At 43.2% G+C, this 21,907-nt stretch overlaps 1 protein-coding gene across 8 annotated transcripts; it reads right to left on the bottom strand.

Annotated features, from left to right (window-relative positions):
- Window positions 1–13,836: 13,836 nt before the first annotated feature.
- On the bottom strand, window positions 13,837–21,703 carry LOC133111543 (AN1-type zinc finger protein 6-like). Of its 8 annotated transcripts, none has more exons than XM_061221988.1 (7): window positions 21,636–21,703; window positions 17,481–17,638; window positions 16,512–16,602; window positions 16,274–16,335; window positions 15,491–15,519; window positions 14,881–14,985; window positions 13,837–14,704 (listed from the first exon to the last, which is right to left on the bottom strand). In XM_061221988.1, the coding sequence occupies exons 2-7, from the start codon at window positions 17,629–17,631 to the stop codon at window positions 14,516–14,518; spliced, it is 627 nt and encodes a 208-aa protein (XP_061077972.1). In that variant the 5' UTR covers window positions 17,632–17,638; window positions 21,636–21,703; the 3' UTR covers window positions 13,837–14,515. The 8 variants fall into 8 exon arrangements, with proteins under 8 accessions (XP_061077972.1, XP_061077967.1, XP_061077969.1 ...); XM_061221983.1 differs by lacking the exon at window positions 21,636–21,703 and adding an exon at window positions 21,210–21,318; XM_061221985.1 differs by lacking the exon at window positions 21,636–21,703 and adding an exon at window positions 21,210–21,315 and having other exon boundaries at window positions 13,837–14,701.
- Between the last annotated feature and the right edge of the window lie 204 nt (window positions 21,704–21,907).

The raw sequence follows: 21,907 nt of genomic DNA, 5'->3' as shown, positions 1-21,907 counted from the left end.
GCCCTGTGTGTTCTGAACCCCCATACCATGCCCTGTGTGTTCTGAACCCTCATACCATGCCCTGTGTGTTCTGAACCCAGTACTACCCATGCCATGTTGTGTGTTCTAAACCCAGTATGGACCATGCCATGTCCTGTGTGTTCTAAACCCAGTACTGCCCATGCCATGTTGTGTGTTCTAAACCCAGTACTGACCACACCATGCCCTGTGTGTTCTAAACCCTCAGATGGGTATGGGCTGCAGTACGAACCACGCCATACCTTTAAACCTTTTTTTCCATCAGATTGCTTTGCTTCTTCCAGATAGTTTTTTACATTACACTACATTACAAAGAATTTAGCAGATGCTCGTATCCAGAGCAACGTACAACGGAGTGCAGATCGAACACAGGGACAAGTGGTCACAAGATCTTGTTTTCACAAGATGTAACATTTAACATTTTTTAATTTAACAATTTTTTACCTCAAGAGTCACATTTTGTTCCAGAGTCATTGTTTTGGTGAGAAGGTGAATTGTCTGGGCACTTTTTGGAGGTGTAATAAATTATACAGGGGTAGAGAGATGGAGCAGAGCATCCTGTCAGCCAAGCTATCCCTGGCCAAGCTGCGTGATTTATACACAGTAACTCGATCAAAAAGTCTTTAATAATTATTTGGCAAGAAAACAGGCTTCAGATAAAATAGGCTTCACAATGACAAGTAGATCTCACAGGCCAAGAAGTCTGCATTTGAAATGTTCCCAAAATGCACAATACAGGGAGCTGGGTCCAAATGGACTGCTTTTAACAGAGAGCATAAGGATACATTATCAGCTTGGTTCAACCCCTAATTAAGTACCAACTGTACGTCATTTACTGCTTTTGCATAGTACCCACTTTGACAGGAGAATCCTTCCTACTGCCATTTCAGTTGAGCATTTACTCAATGTTAGCAGTGCCCTAGCACACTACTCACCTGTGCAGACCTTATTCATACACAACTTGTTGCTCAGCTTCTATATACTGGCTGAGATCTTACAGGCATACCATACACCGCTCCTGCACAGCAGGTACTGCACGTTCCAGGGGCCGACCTAGATCGTGCAGTGACACCACAAGTGTGCAAGTGTGATATTGCATATTCTATTCCAAGGAAACCAATCTACTGCAGGTGCATATATATTTAAACCAGCTGCCACACTTTTAAATGTGAAATTATTCAACATTGCTTCTGCTGAGGCTAATATTTTAAGGAGTTAGCACCCTGTCAGACGGAGCAGAGAGGTTAGTGACCTTATATTTCTTTAAGCTAGTTTTATTTTGTATTTTTTGTGCGTGTGTGTGTGTGTGTGTGCATGTGGAGTGTTTGGGGGCATGTGTGTGTAAATGCAAGCATGTCCATGTAAGTGTATGTGAGTACATGCTGAATTGATGACAATGAGTATTAGGCAACAGTATGTATGTGTGTATCAGTATCCTTTGCCATCTTGCCACTGTCGCTGGACACGGTTTCCTGTGCAGTGTTTAATGTTCTGAGGAGGGGGAAAGGATTGGAAGAAGGGGGAGATGGGGTAGGGGTGGGAATGCACACACTCAATCAGACCAGTGTGCGCAGTGGACACACATCTGTGCCAGTGGTACCAGCCATCTGCTCTGTTCTTCTTCTGTCATGGTAGATCAGTCAGCACCAGAACTTTAACTCCACATCAGAAACACAGCAAACGCTGCATCCTGGAACCTCTGCAAAGAAGACATAAAAACACCACCACATCAGACTATAAGAGAAACTTGGCATTAAACCGTGCCGACAATTAGGGTCATTTAAATAACTCCCACTAGGAACAAGATGGGATATCATCAAACTCATAAAGCCAGACCGAAACATAGGAGGTGTGCAGGTGCCTAATTCACAGACTCAGAGAGGCACTGAAGGGTTTCAGCAATCCCACCTGACTTCCAGCGTGCGAGTGGAACGCTCATTTAGAGTAAACTTACGAAATGAACATGATGAACGTTCAACTCCAGCCAGGTCCATATGTGAGGAAAGGACTGAAAGGAGCTCTGCTCCCTACATTAGATCAGGTGGGAAAATGGCAGTGAGAGCTGGTGTGAGAGGCAGGCGTTCTGGCAGCCGGGCGGGTGGTGGCCGGGTGATGGACAGGGGTGTGTGACACGCGGATTGCAGAACGAGTGTCTGACCAGCAGGCTGCCCTTTGAGAAGCAGTAAAGATGCCTGGCTGCCGGAGGATGTGTCGTATCGCAGATGCACAAACACAGCTGTATAATGTGGATTGTACACGTGGGTTTAGCTCAGTGATTGTGTGGAGGACAGAGGAACAAAGGTACTGTAACATCAGTCTGGTGCCGCTGCGCATCAATGAATTCAATATTGTTTCGCTTCCGAAAGGGACTTTCTGCTTGCTTAGGCCGAAGCAGATGCATTAACTGGATGCAAAGCAACACTGTGTGCATCTCATCCCAGACAGCGTTTCCTCCCATTGACAGTACATTTACACCTCCGGCATATGCCAGAACGACACAGTGAAGAACAATTTGTTCTTCCTTGACCTATCTGCTTAAATGAATAAACAAACAAAATATGACGCCGGGGCAGTAAGAGGTACAGGGACGTGTGCACGGACTACGCAGCCGATTCATTTCTTCCCGCTGATAGAGTAGCCGTTTTTCCTGCACTGCCGGCTGATGGAGGGGAATCTGTTTATGCTGAGAGTCGACGCTGCAATCTCTCTGGTGTGCCACCTCACACTTATAAAGGGGATTTATAGCCCCAAATAGTCAGTGACAGAGACTCGACGACAGGCAATACTGTGTAAGACATACAGGCCTGTATGGTGGTGTTGCGCGCCCCAGGAGTAATGGCAGCAGGGCCCTGGAGAGGCTGCAACTCACCAAATCTACAGTCTCTTTCAGAAAGTGACATAACCTCTGCCTTCAATGAACATGTTCTAACAGGTACAACTTTAAGTCTTCCTGCCTTCCAGCATTCTCAGAAATAAAGTGACCATAGAGGTACATTTTTGTTCTTCAAGGGTCAAATTTCCCAAATGTACCCTGAACGTACAATGTTCTCTTTGGGTACAAATGAGTTTTCCGAGCAGAAAAGGTACAAATGAATTCTATATTGCTGGCTAGGGGTACAATTTTATGTACTGACAGGGTACTGCCCCAGCGACAAAAAATAGTACCATTAGGCACTTTTCATGCCTCTACTTCCAAGAGTGAGCACATTTACCTTCCACCCCTAAACGGCACAGAAACAATGAGCTCTGAGATCCCCAGACAAGGGAACACATCACATCCTTATTCAGCCATCAGTGGTGTGATCACCACTCTTAGTAGAGGTTCTCACATTTTTTAATTAGTTTACATTTTGTTTTTACATGACTAATTATTTAGCATTGATAACTGATAGAACCGTAGGAGTTTGTCTGGGACTCAAAGTCTAAATAAAATCTTAGTCTGAGTCCTTTTTTGGTTAGCCATTTGAAAGAGCACCTGACCTAAATGACCAAACCAAATTGCATTTAATGTGGAGACAGTTAAGGGCAGCATCCTGACTTAATACTGATCTTCTTAAAACCTCACTGAATGGGCTGCTACTGAATGTGATTTTCTTTCCCAAACCAGGAGGCAACATTACACTGTGCAATTACAGCTAGATCAGACAACTTCACACAGCACTATGTCATACGGATAGGAAAAAAACATTTGCTGGAGAAAGTCTTTTTAAAAATTGACAAAATAAAACCTTGAAGAATGGTGAGAGTTTGGAGTCTTTCTTCCCTTAAATTTCGTTCTTATTTATGGACCTATTGAACAGCATCTCTTGTCAGTGCACATTCCTAAGGATTTATAGGACTTAGACTGTCTCAGAGTCCAGATGATTCAACACTTTCCCTAAACTTTCAGTGTTCACTTTTCTTGGTACACGACCACAAGTCATTTACTGCGCTTCCACGGGATCTGAAAACAGGCAAGCCATCCATCAGTTTGAATGGCTTGCACAGACAGCAGTCTTGGACGCAACAGCATTTTAATCAAGGGATTTCACATTATTATGATATTACAGACCAACAGTTCCCATGAAATGTGCTGACAACAAAATATTGTTCACTCAAACATGGCGAGAGAAGGATCAGCCTGCCATACACCCCATAAGAATAAATATGAAATTCAAAATAAACAGCGTCCGGACTGAAACCTGGGTAAAAACACAGCATTCATTTTAATTTGGTTAATTTGGTTTTTCTAACATTCAGATGGCACTTGTCCAAATAAATTTCAGCACTATTAAGACCAGGGTACAGGAACAGAAAAACTCATGCACAGATCTGTGGGATATGACCCCAGAACCTCCTGTCTGGGCAGCAGTTTTTTCCCTTTTCTTCCATATCTATGTTCACAACCTGCTTGGACTCAGCAGTACCCAATAATGTACTGGTTTCCCTTCCAAAACAAAGAAACAATATTCACGTTAATTAAAATAGTTACATTTTTTGCCCAGGGCTCTGGCACCAACTGATGCCTAGTAGACTGCGGTCAGGGTCACAGCATCAGGAGTGATGTATGCTGGGTAAGGGTGTGGGGTCGCTGCCTTGACTGTGTGCCATGGGGCTAAGAGGCCGACAGATTGCAGGGACAGTCATCCCTCAGCCTGATAAAGGTTGCATTAAATCTCTGGCTTATCTGCTGGCGCGTCCAAAAAACCTTCACATAGCTCTTATATTTCCACAGTGCCGCTGTTAACTAGTCAACCGAAGACCCAAAGACCATGAAACCATGACCTTCAATTCACTGGCACTGCAACACACAGTCATTCCTCAACCCACTGCAAACACCCTGCTATCCCTACACTCGTCTGATCTCCACACCTTACAGGGGCCCTGCTGAGCCTTCCTGGGACTGGTTAATATCTACCCTTTACCTGATTATAATCAAAACTCTAAACTCACTCTAAAATTAATTTGCAAATAAAAAGCATATAAGCGTGGCCAGCAAAGTGCAAGCTTCAAGATTGGCAAGAGATGAGAGAAAAAGAAAATGCACTCAGTGATCACTTTATTAGGTAGACCAGTATGCCATGCACATATTTAATCATCATGTGGAAGCAACTAAATGCATAAAAGCATGCAGACATGGTCAAGAGGTGCTATTTTTCAGACCAAATGTCAGAATGAGGAAGAAAGGTGATTAAAGTTAGTTTGACCGTGGAATGATTGTTGGTGCCAGACAGGGTGGTGAGTTTCTCTACAGTTTGCAGAGAATGGTGCAAAAAACAAAACAACATCCAGTGAGCTGCAGTTCTTCAGGCAAAAACTTATTGAGAGAGGTCAGAGGAGAAGGGCCAGACTGGTCAAAGCTGGCAGGAAGGTGACAGTAAAGCAAATAACCACACGTTACAACAGTGTTATGCAGAAGAGCATCTCTGAACACACAAAGCGTCAAACCTCTTAAGTGGATAGACTACAGCAGCAGAAGACCAATACGTCTAAATAAATTAATAAATAAAGCTAATAAAGTGTTCACTGAGTGTTTAAGGATAACAGTAATGAACTGCAGCATTAGCAGCAGTAGAATGTGTGTCTCTAACACAGCTCTCTTGCACTCAGGTGAGAGGTCAGGGGTCAGGATGGTAGGAGCGGAGGCGGAGCCAGCAGCAGGCAGGACCAGTGAGGACAGACAGACGCCATGGAGGAGCCCACGCCCGACCCCGCCTTCGTGGACGTGGACCAGGGCCTGACGCTGGCGGGAATCGCCTTCCTGTGCCTCCTGCTGGTGGCCATGATCATCCGCTGTGCCAAAGTTATAATGGACCCCTACAGCGCCATCCCCACCTCCACCTGGGAGGAGCAGCACCTGGATGACTGACCCTGGCCCCAACACACCCACACCCGCACGCATACCACACACACGTTCAAACCTACATACGCAAACTCTTATATATCATCTTATATCCACACACGCACGTACAGTAGATGCACTGCACCCACACACAGGCCTGCACTGACCCTTAACCCCTGCTCATCTTCCATCAGGGAAACGATAAGCAGTGTGATGCCTGCTGAGGACCCTGGGATATTCACCATCTTGTGGTTCATGTTGTAGCACCCATCTGCGTTTCCTACACTTCTCTTAATGAAACGTCAGGAGCACTGCACATACCGTCCAGGTAAACATGCAGGTGAAACACTGTGTGGATGTGTGTGTCTGTGTCTCACATAAACCTGCTGCCATGGCATCATGGACGGACGGCCAGTTTCTCCAGTTCAGGTCAGAATCTGCTGTACTTCCGTACAGAGTCACTGTGCTAGATAGAGTATATATATGAGGCTCCCCATCTCTGTCTAAAATGACTCAGTTTGCAACACCTGTTCGCTGCAGTAGCTTGCACAATGTAAAATAGGTATTTATTACAATGAATATATGAATCGCTTGTCAAACTGCATTTGGAACTGCATGCTATCAAGTGCCTCAGCTAAAGCCACAAAGATTGCCTGGATCCATTGTAGCCTTTACGACAGAGCACTGCACTGTGGAGGAATAAATGGATATATTGTATTTTATGATAATGTGATGGTAGCAGGCCAATGTTGGCCCATCTATTGCTCTTATAAATATAATGAATAAATAATAGATTTTCAAAGAAATATGATTTTACATTTTGTTTTGCACTGGCCATACTTACAACTGCATAAACAGACTTTGTTTGGTGCAGGTTTTCCGTTTTAATCTTGGACATATGAATTAGATCACATGGACAAACTCTATCCAATACAATTCTGTAATAATCCTCGGAGCCTTTTGTTTCTGAAGGAGACCAAACTTTCTATGACGCAAGTGCAAGACTTTACAGTAATCAATCATTTTGAATGCCCTGACATTTCAAGCATAAACAAAGGACTCTGCAGCCTGAGACACAAGCTAATAAATGCTGTTGCACGCTCCAGTCGGTCAGAAAGCTGCTTCCCATTAGGTTAATTTCCGCTGTGGCTCCCTGCAGGCAGGCTGGCCTGGTAGAGCAGTTATGTTCGAGGTGGCGGGCAGCTCACAGAGCTCTGCAGCACAGCACACGTCCCTTCCCAGATCAGGTCGAGCGCAGAAGAGCGAAGCTGCGCGCTGTGACCAGACCACCGTCTCTCCCTGTCCACCTGTATTCTGCCCGTCCCCTGCGACGTATGCAGGTGCGCGGTGTGGTCATGATGGGTGGGGGTCTTGGCTTATACTGCGTCAGCATGCCTAATGCATATATGAAATTACTGATTACGAAAAGGAAGTGTGATAACTTCGGTTAGAAGTCCCTGCATTTTGCCGGGTTAAAGCGGCTTAATAATTATCTAGTTCAATCCCCGTACTGATAGGGGAGGGCAAACATCTCCCAGCGACGAAAAAAGCAGTCCATTGTGCAGTTAGTTAGATGGTTCTCTATTTAAAAGTTCTGTTAGCTTCAAGCTTGCAACATTTAAACTAAAACTGGATAGCGGGGTTTAGGCATAAACTGATTCCCCATCTTGTTTTGTGCAAGTCGGTTGTTGCAAGTTATTTCTCAGTGGCTGAATACATTATTTAACCAAGCCAGACTTTTACCTCGTTCCCTCTCCAGAGTGGCAAACCATCGTTCTTTTCCTTGGCGCAGTGACATGCACTTTAATTTCCTCTTGAATACATTTTTTAGTGGCAACATTTAAAAAGCAGCGCACATTTTAGTAAACTCTACAAGAATAGGACAGGGAGTTCCTGGTGGAGTAGCACGCTGTCAGAAACCGTTTCAGGATCTTTGCTGACTCTGCAAACTACGCGAGCACAGGTAGTATCTGTCACAGCCTGGAGTTTTGGGGAGGGAGGAAGAATTGATTTCTCCTTCACTGCCGACTCAGAGAGTCATAAGTATCGTCTCAAAGCAGTTAATTGCCGACATACATCACGAAAAGTGTAAAAATATAATGACATTTCAGTTTAGATTTATGCCTGGGTGTTGCCTATGCACTGTGTGCGCACTTTATGAAAGCATCACCCCAACTAAAGGGTATTCTTTCTTCGGAAATGTGCATGTAGTTCCGTGGGTTTCCCAAGTGTGGACTGAAAATCCTTTTTTTAACTTGAGATGACTACAATTACTTGCTAAACATACCGAGTGGTAATTTACTAATGTCTTAATGCCATTAAAACACTGGAGTGGAAAAGCAAAATTAACAGTTTACAGAAGCTATTGCAATTCCCAAGCTAATTATTCAAATGGTTCCAATGGAAAAAATAGATATACATGGTCCATTGTCTCTTCATTTCCCGCGCTAACTGGAAAATTGGAATCAATTATTCCTTAGTTTGCATTAAGAAACTGCAACCACCAGTCTTGCAGGGCAATGTACTGTAGTGATCAAGAGCTAATAATTAACGAGTAGTTTATGAATATGCTGCAATGCAGAAAATTCAACAGATTAAATAAAACATATTATTTTCCCCAAATGAAGAGACAGGGATTTTAACTCATGTGCAAAGCAGCAACACAAAGACACAGGGAGTGCTTCACAATCTGCTCGTTCAATTAATGCGGAAAATAAATATGCAAGGTCTTGGCTCATTTATCTCCAATGTCCAAAAAAAATAGCCCTTCTTCCAATACTGCACAGTTAATATGCTGATTACACAACTCACACGTCTCAGTGGCCACACATAAAGTTCTAATTTACACTGGCAATTAAATAGCTCTAACATAAAACAAACTGCATGGGATTTCATGAGGGCTGATGCAAGGGACACTACATGGCTCACTCTTCCTCATTTAGTCCCCCCATACCGGCCTGTTTTTCAGTGAAGTCAAGCCATTACGGTATCCCAGAATGCCCTGGGTCCCACCACTGTCACTTGTAAGCTGTTTTAAAAGTCAGCTGTGGCTGACAAGATGGATCTAGACAGGCCAAATGACTTATTCGCATAAATAATTCTTAGATTTATGCCACTCTGAAGAACATTCAGTTGATGGAAAGAGTGTCATTCTAGGACTGTGTCACGTAGTACTGCTGCTTTAATCACAAACACACACACACACACACACACACTAAAAGGTGAATGCTGTATAAGAGGTGAATAGGTATGCTTAGGGTCCATAGGCATGCATTTCCTCCTTTTTATGAAGGCTGCTGAAAGTTGCAATGGAGACGAGGGGTTTCATTAATAACCGTTGCGTACACACAAATAAGGCCTTAAAATGTGCATACTTTCTAAGCATAAATTGGGATTTGTATTACAAAAAAAATATATTGAAAAAAACTTCAATTTATTTTCATAATGGACTTGGGGCATCAATTCGTCCACAGTGATTGATTCAAAGTGTTAAACAATTCCACTAATTGTGAAAAGGTTATAAAAGGGCTGGGTGATGACCCTGCGTAACGATGTGCAATGGCTGCTTTAGCACTGTTGGAGGACTTTGCCAATGGCAGGCTTCGGATGGAGAGGGTGTTCAGGGACCACAAGGATTTTCCTGGCCAAGATGATGACTGGCTTATGAGCCGATATTGATTCCAAAGAGCAATTCTGTTGGAATTGTGTGCTGAATTGGGCCCAACATTAGAGCGACCAACCTCCAGAAACTGGCCAATACCAGTCTCTTTACAGATTTTGACCAATCTAGGGTATGTTCCAGAGGGAATTGGTGGACAAGTCAGGGATTTTACAACCCTCATTGAGCCTCGTGATGCCATCCATGTGGGATACCATCCCATTTTTTAAACGGTTAACTGTGTAACCGACACCGTTCATGACCGCTCGGGGTCATACTCTGTTGTACTGTACTGACAAATTTAATTGCATTTCTAAATTCTTTTGGGCCATCTTAATAGCTATCTGTCAACATTGTAATGTTTTCCATTAAATTTTAATTCCATCAAAGTCCAAATTATCTTTCTTATTTATCTTCTTAGCTTTTTATTAATTAAGTGCATTTCTTTAACCATTTATGGGTAATTGTGGGAATGCAAGGTTTTATCATGAGAATATTTTTTGTTGTACGTACATTTCCTCATTTGTACATATGCAAACATTTAGTGTGGATTCTCTGCAGAGCTTCATAAATAAGGCCCCAGGTGTCCTGGCATTAGGTAGTCTCAGTGAAGGGGACATTTGGTGTCTGGGACATAACCTACATTTCTCCACCTTGCACCTGAAAAAACAAGAATCTCATCTCCACAATGACCCAATTACATCTAGCTACACAAAGGGGTTGGCCAAAAACATTAATACGGGAATGTTATCTTTCTTTCTGCAGGGAGAGCACAAATTATATTTGAAATACACATATATGTACAAGTATGCCAGATAACACTTTTTTCCTAAATGAAACGAGACACAGAAAATGAGCCACAAAATTAACTGAGCTGTGCTATTGCGGCAAAATGATGATTACAGGTGATATTGAAGTGTAACTAAGTGGAGACATTTCTCATTTCTGGCGCTCCCCACCTTGTGGTCCCTTCTGTTCTAATTAAGGACAGATGGAGCTAGAAGAAGAGAAATGAAATCATATCATCACTGCATAATTAAAGCACCAAACACAGACAGTGAGATTACAAACATAATGAAAAACAAGTACTTCCTTTTAATAATTATTTGCACCATTTAAAATGCAAACCTAACATTCAGTGGCAAAATGGCCAATATACTACCCTACTGTAACAAAACCATATGCAGGCTTGTTAGAGCATTTGACTTTACTAACAGAACACATCCAAATACTCAAACCACAATTTGAGTCTCATCTAAGCGGTCAAGCAGGTCGAGCCTCTCAGACCCTCTCTGCTATCCCAGGAGTGGGAGGTACTTGCAAACCTGAATGTGTCATCCTGAGCTTCTGGAAATTTCCATATTCACAGCAGTCTCACCTCAGCCTCTGACCACGTCGCCTCATACGACCACAGGAGAGGTGACCTCTTCCTGAGGCAGCTGAACCTGAAGGAGCCCTTTACCCACGTTAAACAGGCCCTTGATCTGTGGCGAGAGGGCACAGTTAAATTAATAGAGGGCTGGACCTCTCCTCGCCTCAGCTCTGAGAATGTGCTGAGTGAGGCGTAATCGCATGAACTCCCCCTCCCCCGCTGTCCTCATTAGAGAGTATGCACACACATGCGCATGCAGACACTCCTCCTGTGTTCATTAGTGTGCACCCGCATACACATACACCCTGTCTTCATTAGTGTGCCCACACACACATACGCACACACACACCTCCTGTCTTCATTAGAGCACACACACACTACTGTCCTGCATCAGGCAGGAATGACTCATTACCTGTGGCCATCTCCAGTCTCAGAGCATCAGGAATTTGAGACCACACAACACACAGCTTCTCAGATTCTCTTACATGAGTATGTAGGTGTGAGGAGAGGGGAGGGGAATCCAGTCTGCATAATTCTGGCAGTAATGAGCAACTGTTATGACTTCCACATATACGCGGGTCTCCTGTGGGAAGTATGTGAGGAATGGAGCAGCTTACCTTATTAAACCCAGGGAGGTGTGTGGGTCAAGGTGGGCCGGGCCTACAGGAGGGTCAGAGGAAGGGGGGTGGGCAGGTCTGCAGGAGGTGTATATATGAGTGCGGTTAATTAGAACGAGAGAGAAGATTCGCCAGCAAAGATTTTAAAAAATAACTCACTCTGTTGAACTTGCACACAGGTTCTCAGAATCCTTGTCACTTTCTCATATACGATACTCCCTCCACTGACCTACCAGCCAGAACACCCAGAAAAACGCTGAACGTCTTCTCCAGCCGATGGCCATGCACAGAACCTTTCTATTGCTGTAGCAGTAAAGAAGAGTGCCAGTTCAGAAGAGTGCAGATGAATACAGGCTGCCCCCTGAACAGTGGCCTGCTGCTACTTCTTTGAACTGGCAGAATGTGTTCTGCCCTGCTCACATAGGTAGCCCACAAGGACCCTATGTAATATCCTGTGAACTGAAACCCTCGCTCTCTGGATCATGCCATGTCCAACAGCCTGCCAATCAGTCGGCTTGGCCGAGACGCAACACCTGACAGGGGCTGGGGTCACTAGACCAAATTGTGGTCCTTTAGCAGAATTAACCACCCAGCTGCCGTACACTGAACCCCATCTTTCTAATGATGTAGACAGGTCCTTATGGGGAGATACAGGTATCTGGGGGCTCCTCTTCCATCAGCACACTGGAACCAGGAGCCCTGGAAGATGGTAACAGCCATTTTCTATCTCCCACAGTAAGACAGTCCACTTTGAAGATTTGGATATGGAATTTCGGGGGATTTTAAATGATGTATTAGTCGGCTGGTTGAGAACGCAATGATCTTGAAATGATGCATGACCATTCCATTTAGTCAAGTTCTCTCATGCACATCTGCACTGACAGGATGACTGATGGACCAATCAGCATTCAGGACAGGAACAATTTATAAGGCACAGTCACCTACACATACAACACTCAACTAAATGCACAAAAGAAGGTTAAGTGCCAAGTGTTAAGACAACCAACACAGTAATTTACCACATAAGCGATGACATAAAAACAGTAAATTAGAACTTACTGAAAGCTAAAGAGCTCCAAGGCAATAGAGTTGGTGAGGTTACCATTGGAAAGCAGTTAAAGTAGACAGGTATATAGCTCCACCTTGTGTTACACCGTGACCTAGAACAGGCCCCTCTTCTTTCACTTCATTTTCACCTTCAGAAACATCTTCCCTTTTGAATTCAGCAGCACCCATTCAGCTCATCAACAAATGGGAGGAGCATATTCCATAATCCATACATATGGTACCATGAGAGTACATGTACTTATCTTCCTTGATTCCTTCTTATGGGAAAAGGTCCTTGGCGTTCTACATCAACAATTTGCTTGAGCACAGTTCATAGAGAAACTCCCATCATTCTTGCCAATAGTTGAACTTCAATAGCAAGAAAGTTCCAAGACCCAAAAACAAATCTTGTTAGTGAACTATTAATGGAGAAATAAGCTCCAACCATTACATCTGCAGCAAACTATGTTGGAGAAACCCCGTAGCTAGACTTTAGTAGCACACCTGTTCTGGACGGTCACATCATGACTCCTGGTGTTTAAGTATTCATGTGATAAAAGTCATTACGAGCGCAGATGGCCAAGGGCAATGGATAATGCAATGGAGAGCGCGTCTCATTGTCCAATCCTAAATAATTAACAATAATTCAATTAGCAGTTCAGTGCTGTGCGGTTTCCATGGCAACCACAGTCCAGCTTGAGATGTTCTTTGGAACGGATGGCAAACGTACGTACAGAATATGAGTTTAACTAATGAATAAAGCTGTTATTCAACTGCAGGGCTGATGAACTCAAACGACAAACACGCAGTGACTGATGCAACTTCAGCTAGCTCAGCTCCTGCATTTGGGATGATGTAGCTGTACTCCTGACCGTATAGCTATGACCACCATACTCTGAGGCCGCAGCCAGCAGCATTAATTTCACGGATGCAGGGCTCCTAAATGACTGAACAGCAACAAGCAGAGGGACCTGCTGACACTGTAGGGCCACAGCCCATCTCTACAGGTCGATACACAGGCATCACTCAATCGTAGTAAAGCAGGTGGCATAAACCAGAACATACATTCACAGAACAGACCACAAAACACACCGTTACACCTGGTTCCATGTAAAACGGCATTCTGTGAAGTTAAAATGCCCAAAACACTGAAGAAGTCCTGGAATGAAAACCAACGGCTACTCCAGTGCTTTTACCCGAATGCACATAGGTGGTTACAGGAGGTTTCCACTAGTTTGTCATTAAAAGAATCAATTGATTGAATATACAGAAACATGTTTTCATCATGACCTTTCACAGAATGTAAAATTAGTTCATATTTTATTCAAGATCAAAGTTAAGACAGTGAATAAACCAACATAAATACAGCACAATCACTTAGAGGTCATACTTCACTTGTGCACTCATATCTACTAATCTGTGCCATTTAAGATAACTGGCTGTGCATAGACATTGCCCATTACCCGAAACGTGCTTCCCCACACTCTCTCTCCCACAAACACACGTACACACACACACACACACACAAATAATTACTGACTACTCAAACATGTCACACCTCACCACACACACACAGCGTATTATCATACACTCCTAAATGGCACAGGATTGGGTAAGGAATCAAGCATGTGTGACCGTGTTTGAAATAAAAAGCAGTTTCCCCAGTTTATTCAGAAATACACTGCAGCTCCCGATGCAGTGGAGCCCTGGGCTGTGGGCGATTAAATGTCTCATAGTCCTGCTGTCAAATCCCCATATAATTACAATCAAAATGCTAGAGTAGTAATTGAATAAACCCTAAAGTCCTTAGAGATTTCACAAAGCACAACACTGAGGAAGGAAATAAAGTGATGTAAGTGTGGAAGAAGCGCTGGAACTCTCCGGGTCCTCCAGCAGGCTGCATGATGCCAGGGCAGCTCACACCCCAAAAGTAAAAGCAGAGAGAATCGTCTTTAAAAAGAAAAAGGGAAAAGTGAAATGGCTCATGAGCTGCTCTGAAACGCACACAGCTCCACAGTTTTAGATTTTGTTGATTTTCTCTCCGACGACCACAGGGTTCTCCTTCCTGATCTTCTCTGCGGCCTCGGCCCTGTAGTCGAAGCTACACTTGTGGATATCCGAGTACCGGTGGGTGCCGCAAAACACGTTTCCACACCGGCAGTCAAAACCTGCTGGGAGAGAGAAGGTTTTACACCCACGAATGTCTGTCTCTCAGCTGCACTGCTGATCTCAATCTGATGCAATGCGATTGCTACAAGGCACATAAGGGCTGACAAATGTCTTGTGTGCAAAGGCGTGCACACATACACGTGCGTGCGCTCTCCCATATACACACACACATACACACCTGTGAGGCCCACTTTCTTGTGGCAGGTGAAGCACCGAGCGGTCTTCTGTTTGTGCTTGCCGGGCGAATGGTCACAAGCGAGGTCAGAGTCATCCAGCGCTGAGCCTAACAAAACACAACAACCTTCATCTTTCAGAACAGGGACATCCTCTGCTGCTAAAGAAACACAACTTTCCCCTTAACCAGGAGTAAGTGCATTACCCAAAACACAACAACCTTCATCTTTCAGAACAGGGACACCTTTAGCTGCTGAAGAAACACAACTTTCCCCTTAATCAGGAGTAAGTGCTTTACCAAAAACACAACAACCTTCATCTTTCAGAACAGGGACACCTTCAGCTGCTAAAGAAACAAAACACTCCCCTTAACCAGAGTAAGTGCTTTACCCAAAAGAGAACAACCTTCATCTTTAATTTTTTTCTGCTGATATACACAACTTTCCCCTTAACCTGGAATGAGGCACAGCGCATTACCCAGGATTCAACACACCTCCTGCTATATGCACATTCAGTATGTAAAACGCTAATACTTCCCCTGGGTAAAGCTGCCTGTTAGGCAGTTATTACAGTAACTAACAAGAAAACCAGTTTAAAACAATATTAACACTAACCATTTCACTTTTGTAGTCTTCATTTCCTCCTAAACAAAGTAAAGATTTTTTAGCAGTCGTAGATTTTAAATTAGCTTTGGCTTCGGCTGCACAAAACCCTGCTGTGGGAGGGGAATTTTAAACGGGACATTTTCTATGTCTATTAAACACCTGGATCATCTCACAGGGATGATATGGAGAGTCAGTTTAATAGTTAGACATGCCTGCGTGGGCACACAGAGGCGCGAGTCTGGTTGTGCGTTTGGACACAGAGCTGCACTCACCAGTCGCTCCTTCTCCCTGGGGATCTGTCTCCTCAAGCTTCCGCTTTCCTCTCCTGCAGCCCAGCTCTGACACAGGACTTCCGCCCTCCTGCCCTGCCACTGAGCTATCTGCCACCTCCGGCTGGCCCACAGTGCACTGCTCTGGCTCTCTAGCTACCCTGCTCTCTGTGGTGCTGCAAAATACCTCTACAAACAGTGTGGTCAGCGCTTGTCTCTATGTCTCTATAAACCGTCAGCAATAACACACCATCTGTTCTGAGGATGGCATTATGCTTCGCACATACTGCAGTAAAGATCACAGCAACGGGCGGTGCTGTGCCTGAGAGATGCCACTAGAGGGCGCATAAAGCTCAGTGCACTTAACTGGGACCATCATCTCAAATGTAAATGTAAAAGATAGGCATTAATTGTGCAACAAATCATCAGAGAAACGTGTGTATTTGTAGTGGGTGCCTGTGGTCAGATTGTGTCCTGTAGCGTACGCGAGTGCGTGGGAAGGGGCAGAGAGATTATTTTTTACCCTGTGGTTCTGTTTGCACTCCTGTTCCAACTGTCTGAAAGTCGACCTCTTCTGTGCTCTGGCTGGGTATGGAAACAAACAGTGCCGTTTACACCAACACACATTCCTACACCCACAAAGACAGTTTCAGTAGGCTGTGTATAAGTACCCTGTTCAATATTCTGTTTCTGTGTGCAGTTTCAGACAGCTGTGGGCTGTTTCAGTAGGCTGTGTATCAGTGAGAACGCACTGCTGGTACCTGCTCTGTTCCATTGAGGAGGCTACCAGAGACAGTGCTGATGACACAGCTACAGTACTGCTCTCCACAGCCACACTGCACCCATCGGACTCTGCACAAAAAAACAAACACAACCACCACCCACATAAAAACAAACTGAAGTTAAAATGAACAAGAAATACATAAAATACATTAACAGATAAAATTACAAAAATTGCATTTAGAGATTCCTAAGTGACATCGCTGTTGTAGCAAATTCTAAATTATATGAAAGAAATATGAAGAAAGGTTCTAGTCAGAACTTCCATGCATACATTACATTTTACAGTTACAAATTACAGAATGAACACACGATACAATATCATACATTTTGGACTACACCAAATCAGAGGCAAACAGATGTAGGCACAAATCAGTTTAATGTTCTCTTGCTTTAAAGGATAGGGACCTGTCTTCTTCCTGGTGGCAAGATCTCAAACGGATGACTCAGCGGAAGTAAGTGACGCACCATTATGCCTTCTCCTTTCTTAACTGAGCACTCCATGTTTCATGGTTCTTTGTCGTCTCCCCATGATCCACTGAATAATTGCTCAGTTTCCGATGGTATTTAGAGCCAAACCAAGCTGACTGACTGAAGGTCAGTGATGATTTAATGAAGCACACTGCAGTACTGACAGACTGGCATTCAATTGCCTGAGTTCATGCAGTTTTTATAGAAACGGTCTTGATTGACAATCGGCTCCAAAGCTCAGTTTCTGATCTAAAATGGAGCCTACATATTTAAACTCCTCAACTCTTTACATTGTTTTCGCTTTGATGGGCAGACAGATAACTGTCAGCTCAATGAGCAGTTTACTAAGCCTATCTTTCCAGTGTTTAAACATGAGTGTTTAACAGAAGGCAGATAATGATGATGATCGGAGTGTCCTTGAGGGCGTGGAGTTCAAACGGAGGCCAAATACTGATGGACAGGCAGAAATGGAACCTCACCTGAAAGGCCGACTCTCGCAGTGCTGTTCTGTCTCGGGGCGGAGTCTTTATAGCACACAGAACACATCCCATTGGTCCGTGGGTTTCCATAGAATCCACAGCCGGTGGCACAGAGCACAGGCGCCTGCGTCTGCTTGGTCTCCTGTGCCATCTCCCTCCTGCAAGAAGCACAGCCCTGCACAGTCACACACCTGCGCTGTCCCATACAGTGGGCTAAGAGTCAGTCCTGCCATACTGACTGACTGCCAGCACAGTCAGTCAGTACTGAATGGGTCAGAAGCAGGAGGACATCCTGACTCACAAACAGGGCATTTCTCCACAAACCCAGCTGATGCAATGCCTTTGCCTTTTATTTGCTCACATATGAGCAAATAGACAGAATGAGTTGGACCTTCATCCAATCAAATGACAAGCAGACACATAGCTAGACCAACACACTGCCACATCTCAGATCGATGAGCTCACTCAACATCATCAGGTCACAGATTTCCATCTTGGACTATTTATTCACATAATATGACGCCAGTCGACTGAACCCAACTTATATGCTCAAGCCAAAGACTAAGCCTGAGATTTAATTAATCATGATCACCGTCCGTTTCGGACCCAGAAACTAAGCGGCTTAGAGCACCTGTACAAACTAATTAACAGAGACCCTAATGCGTATTTAACGTTAGTCTGAAAGCTCCTGTCCACAGAGAAGGGCTGAGTGGGAGAATCTCTCAAGCTCAGCGGTCAAGGTTCTCTTCACAAAGCCCACCCGAATGCTCTTCAGGAATGCACAGTACTTTCACTGAGGCCAACACAAATATCATTACAAAGCTAACAAATCTGTTTAAGGGGCACTAGGGAATAAAACATCAGCATAAGCTTTAAAAAGTTAAATTGTGCAATGGGGACTAGATAGAATGACAAACTAGCCTCTGCATCAATTTTATTGAACAGGAGATTGTGTGTACTTAATTAACAGCCAGCTTAGAACTATTATGATTTAGTTTGATGCATATTCCTCAATAAGATACTATCTAAACCAGTGGCCAGTTGTTTACATCTAGGCTATGTGCCACATAAACATAACAAACATGAAGTTACATGTTAATTCTGTCAGATTAGGTAGCCATTGTGTTCAAATCCAATAACTTCGACTGCTATAAGTGCCATACACTTAAAGGTCAAATTAGGGGTAGTCTTATTGTGATACGAGTAACTATATAACACGAGGCAACAATAATACTCAATATGTATGCCAAATCAGCTCTAATTATTGGAAACGAATCGATAATCATCGATTATCTTTGCAAAGGATGGTTAGGGAACTGGACTGGACGTGCACTCTACGTTTGTAGCAGCTTTTCAAGTGGGACACTGCATTTGCATCACTGAGCAAGTTACTTACCCTGACCAGTGGATAATACCGAGCTCTATAGATTGAGTGTATGTAAAGAATGTAGTACTATTACGTGTAAACCTACCTGAAGAACAACGCCTGCTAAATGCCGAAAATATAAGTTAAACGAAATCCTAGTACTAAGTGACTGTCCGCCCAGTCACCTTCTAATGGTTGGAGTAGCTAAGGAAATCCAACTAGCTAAGCTAATCAGTATAAACATGCAAAACAGAAACAAAGAAAACATCAGCTGGCAAGACCCACAGCCTATATTCAGAAAACGGATTGCAAAAACGTCCAAGTTAGCGAACAAACAGCAAGCAAACGACAGTTGGTACTAAATATTAGCTACCTAGCTAGTTAACCAAATTACTTAACTAGCTGTCTAACATCGGGCAATAGAAAAACTCCTCTGCTGACTAAAGTCATTAATACATTAGGCAAGTTATCAAGTCAAACATTTGCATTTCAAATTACATTTGGGAAAAATAGTTGCCAAGTAAATCAATTAGAGAGCAGAAACCCCTTTAACTAGCGATTCTGGTCAGCTACACAGCACTTTTACCTAGCTAACTAGCTAAAGTAGCTCGTTAGCTGGGTCATGTTTACTAGAAAAATCACACATAACGTTAGCTAGCAAGCTCAATGATCCATTACTTCCTGTCTCAAACGACGTACATTCATTCTCATATGTGTATCACATATGACAGGCAGATATCTGAAGCAATATCTTTTTGGTGGAAGTTAGACATATACGTTTATATTGTAATTTTTGATTAAAGGCGTTACTTTATTAACAAACCTACCGCAATTTCGGCCCCAACTTCCCCCGTACTGCTTTCCTCCAAGTTCCTCTACTATTTCTTGAGCAGAGTATCCGCCTACTTACGTGGGATTGGTTGTTGTTAATACATTCCTGGCCCACGTCCCTCATGGTTGAAAGGGTGTAACGTCAATCAATATTACAGATTTTCCATTCAACAAGGTAGGTTGAAGAAAAAGGGAACCCTTTAAAAATATGACGCGTCTTAAAGCAGTAGTGTTGGGTAAACAGGTGTACTTACATGCTAGGTGTAGCTACACGTGTGCCAAATTAAATAAAAAACGTAAGGTAGCTTAGCCTCCGTGATTTTGTGAATGCTTTTCATATAAATAATAATGATTATTCTTATTATTGCTATTATTATACAAGTTATCTTAACTCGCAGTGATCACATGTTAAGGGTTAATATAAGGTTAGGGGTAACTATAGCTTATTAACGGGGCGACATTGGCTCAGGAGGTAAGAGCAGTCGGAGGTTTGCCGGTTCGAACCCGTCCTGGGTGTGTCGAAGTGTCCTTGAGCAAGCCACCTAAGCACCAATTACTCATGACGAGCTGGTTGGTGCATGGCAGCCAATCGCCGTTGGTGTGTGTGAATGGGTAAATGAGAAGCGTCAACTGTACAGCGCTTTGGATAAAGGCGCTATATAAATGCCCATTAACCATTTACTAACGTTAGTTGACTAATTTCTGAATTCATTAGTTAGATCATTCATTAAAATAATAAGGATGACATTTAAAATAAAAAACATTAATGCCCTCCCAAAAAATATTCAGAAGGACAACTACGTACTGTAACTATAACTTGCTAGCTAGCTAATTATCATTCAGTTTATTAGCTAGCTACAGGTTATGTAAAACATCACAAACAAATGTTGGGCGGCAGCGGCACTGACTACATTGGTTAGGGAACTGGGCTTGTAATTTAACGCAAAAGTAAAGACTGTAGCCTAGCCACGGTAAAGTGGTAGAAATGTCATTTTAAGACACTCTGGATAATACTGTGCCAAAGAAAGGGCTAGTTAAGTAGTTCATCTAAACAGATGGCACATGCCCTTAGCTTAGACAAACATTTCATGAAAGTCATCAGGTTTTGTCTGTGTCAGATTCATATTTTTAAATAAAGTATACCTTAACTTGCAATAACTAGCTAGGCTATGGTATTTTTTCCTATATCCATTACCCCCTTTTAAAACTCGTGTTTTGACAGCACACAAAAATGGAATCAGTTCCTGTGTAGCGCTATCTCACATTTCCTCCGTTCTGAGCAGTCAAAGTAGGGTGTGAACATCTACAAAACATAAAGTAGAAAAGACTGACTGGAAGGACTCACCAAAGCTTTTCAGGGAAACATCGAGTTCTGTATCGCTAACTAAGTTGCCGTAAACATGGCTATGACACCTTAGTTACAACAATAGAAAACACGCATCATTTGAAACTTCTAAACTGTAACTCATTTAGCAACATATCAAATAAGGACATGGCGCAAGCGAGAAAGCAGCAGTTATGGAATGAGTTACCTATTGTCGGCCTTTTTCATGTTTATCTGTCCAATATATTACCTGGTGGCTTTAGCTATGCCACCACTCCCCACCTCCTCCTCCCAGTTTGAAACTGTAGGAGGCTAGCGTTAGGTTTTTGGCAGCCAAACCCCTCGGTAGTGTAACCTGGATGGCAGCGTCATCAACGCTCTGGAAATAAAATTCGATTAGCAACGGTTGCGTTTCTTACTGTACGAATATCTTGTATCTGGACTCCCCCCCCCCCCCCCCTAACCATTTGGTATTCAGGCTAGAAAGACGTCGAATCAGATAGCCCTGCAAAGGTCAAATCATAAGCCAAAAAAGATACCAAAACATGGTTGTTTTTCTATTGCCTACAGTTAATTGCCTAATTACTGATGCGTTTGCTGATTTTCAAGTCGAAATGTAAACTTGGAAACTAACCCTGGATCTGTTGTTGATTGTGCTTTTTTGTTGATTGCGTTTCAGCTTTGATTGTAGTGCCATCTAGCGGCGTACTTAGCTTTTCAAGTAAATAAGGCGTCACCCAAAGAAGTAACGTTAACCATGTCAACTAAATGAAGTATGGCGATTACTTGATGTTAGTAAAATTTCAGTCTGCGTAATTTATTTTGAAGCACTTATTCCAGAAATACTGTATTAGATAATTAATAATACAAATAAATAAGCTATCATTTGCAGAAAGAAATCTAGCT

This window comes from Conger conger, chromosome 15, assembly GCF_963514075.1.
Source record: "Conger conger chromosome 15, fConCon1.1, whole genome shotgun sequence".
In the NCBI taxonomy this organism is placed as follows: Eukaryota; Metazoa; Chordata; class Actinopteri; order Anguilliformes; family Congridae; genus Conger; species Conger conger.
Note: the sequence above shows the minus strand (reverse complement) of the source record. Positions and strands in the feature narration are given on the sequence as shown.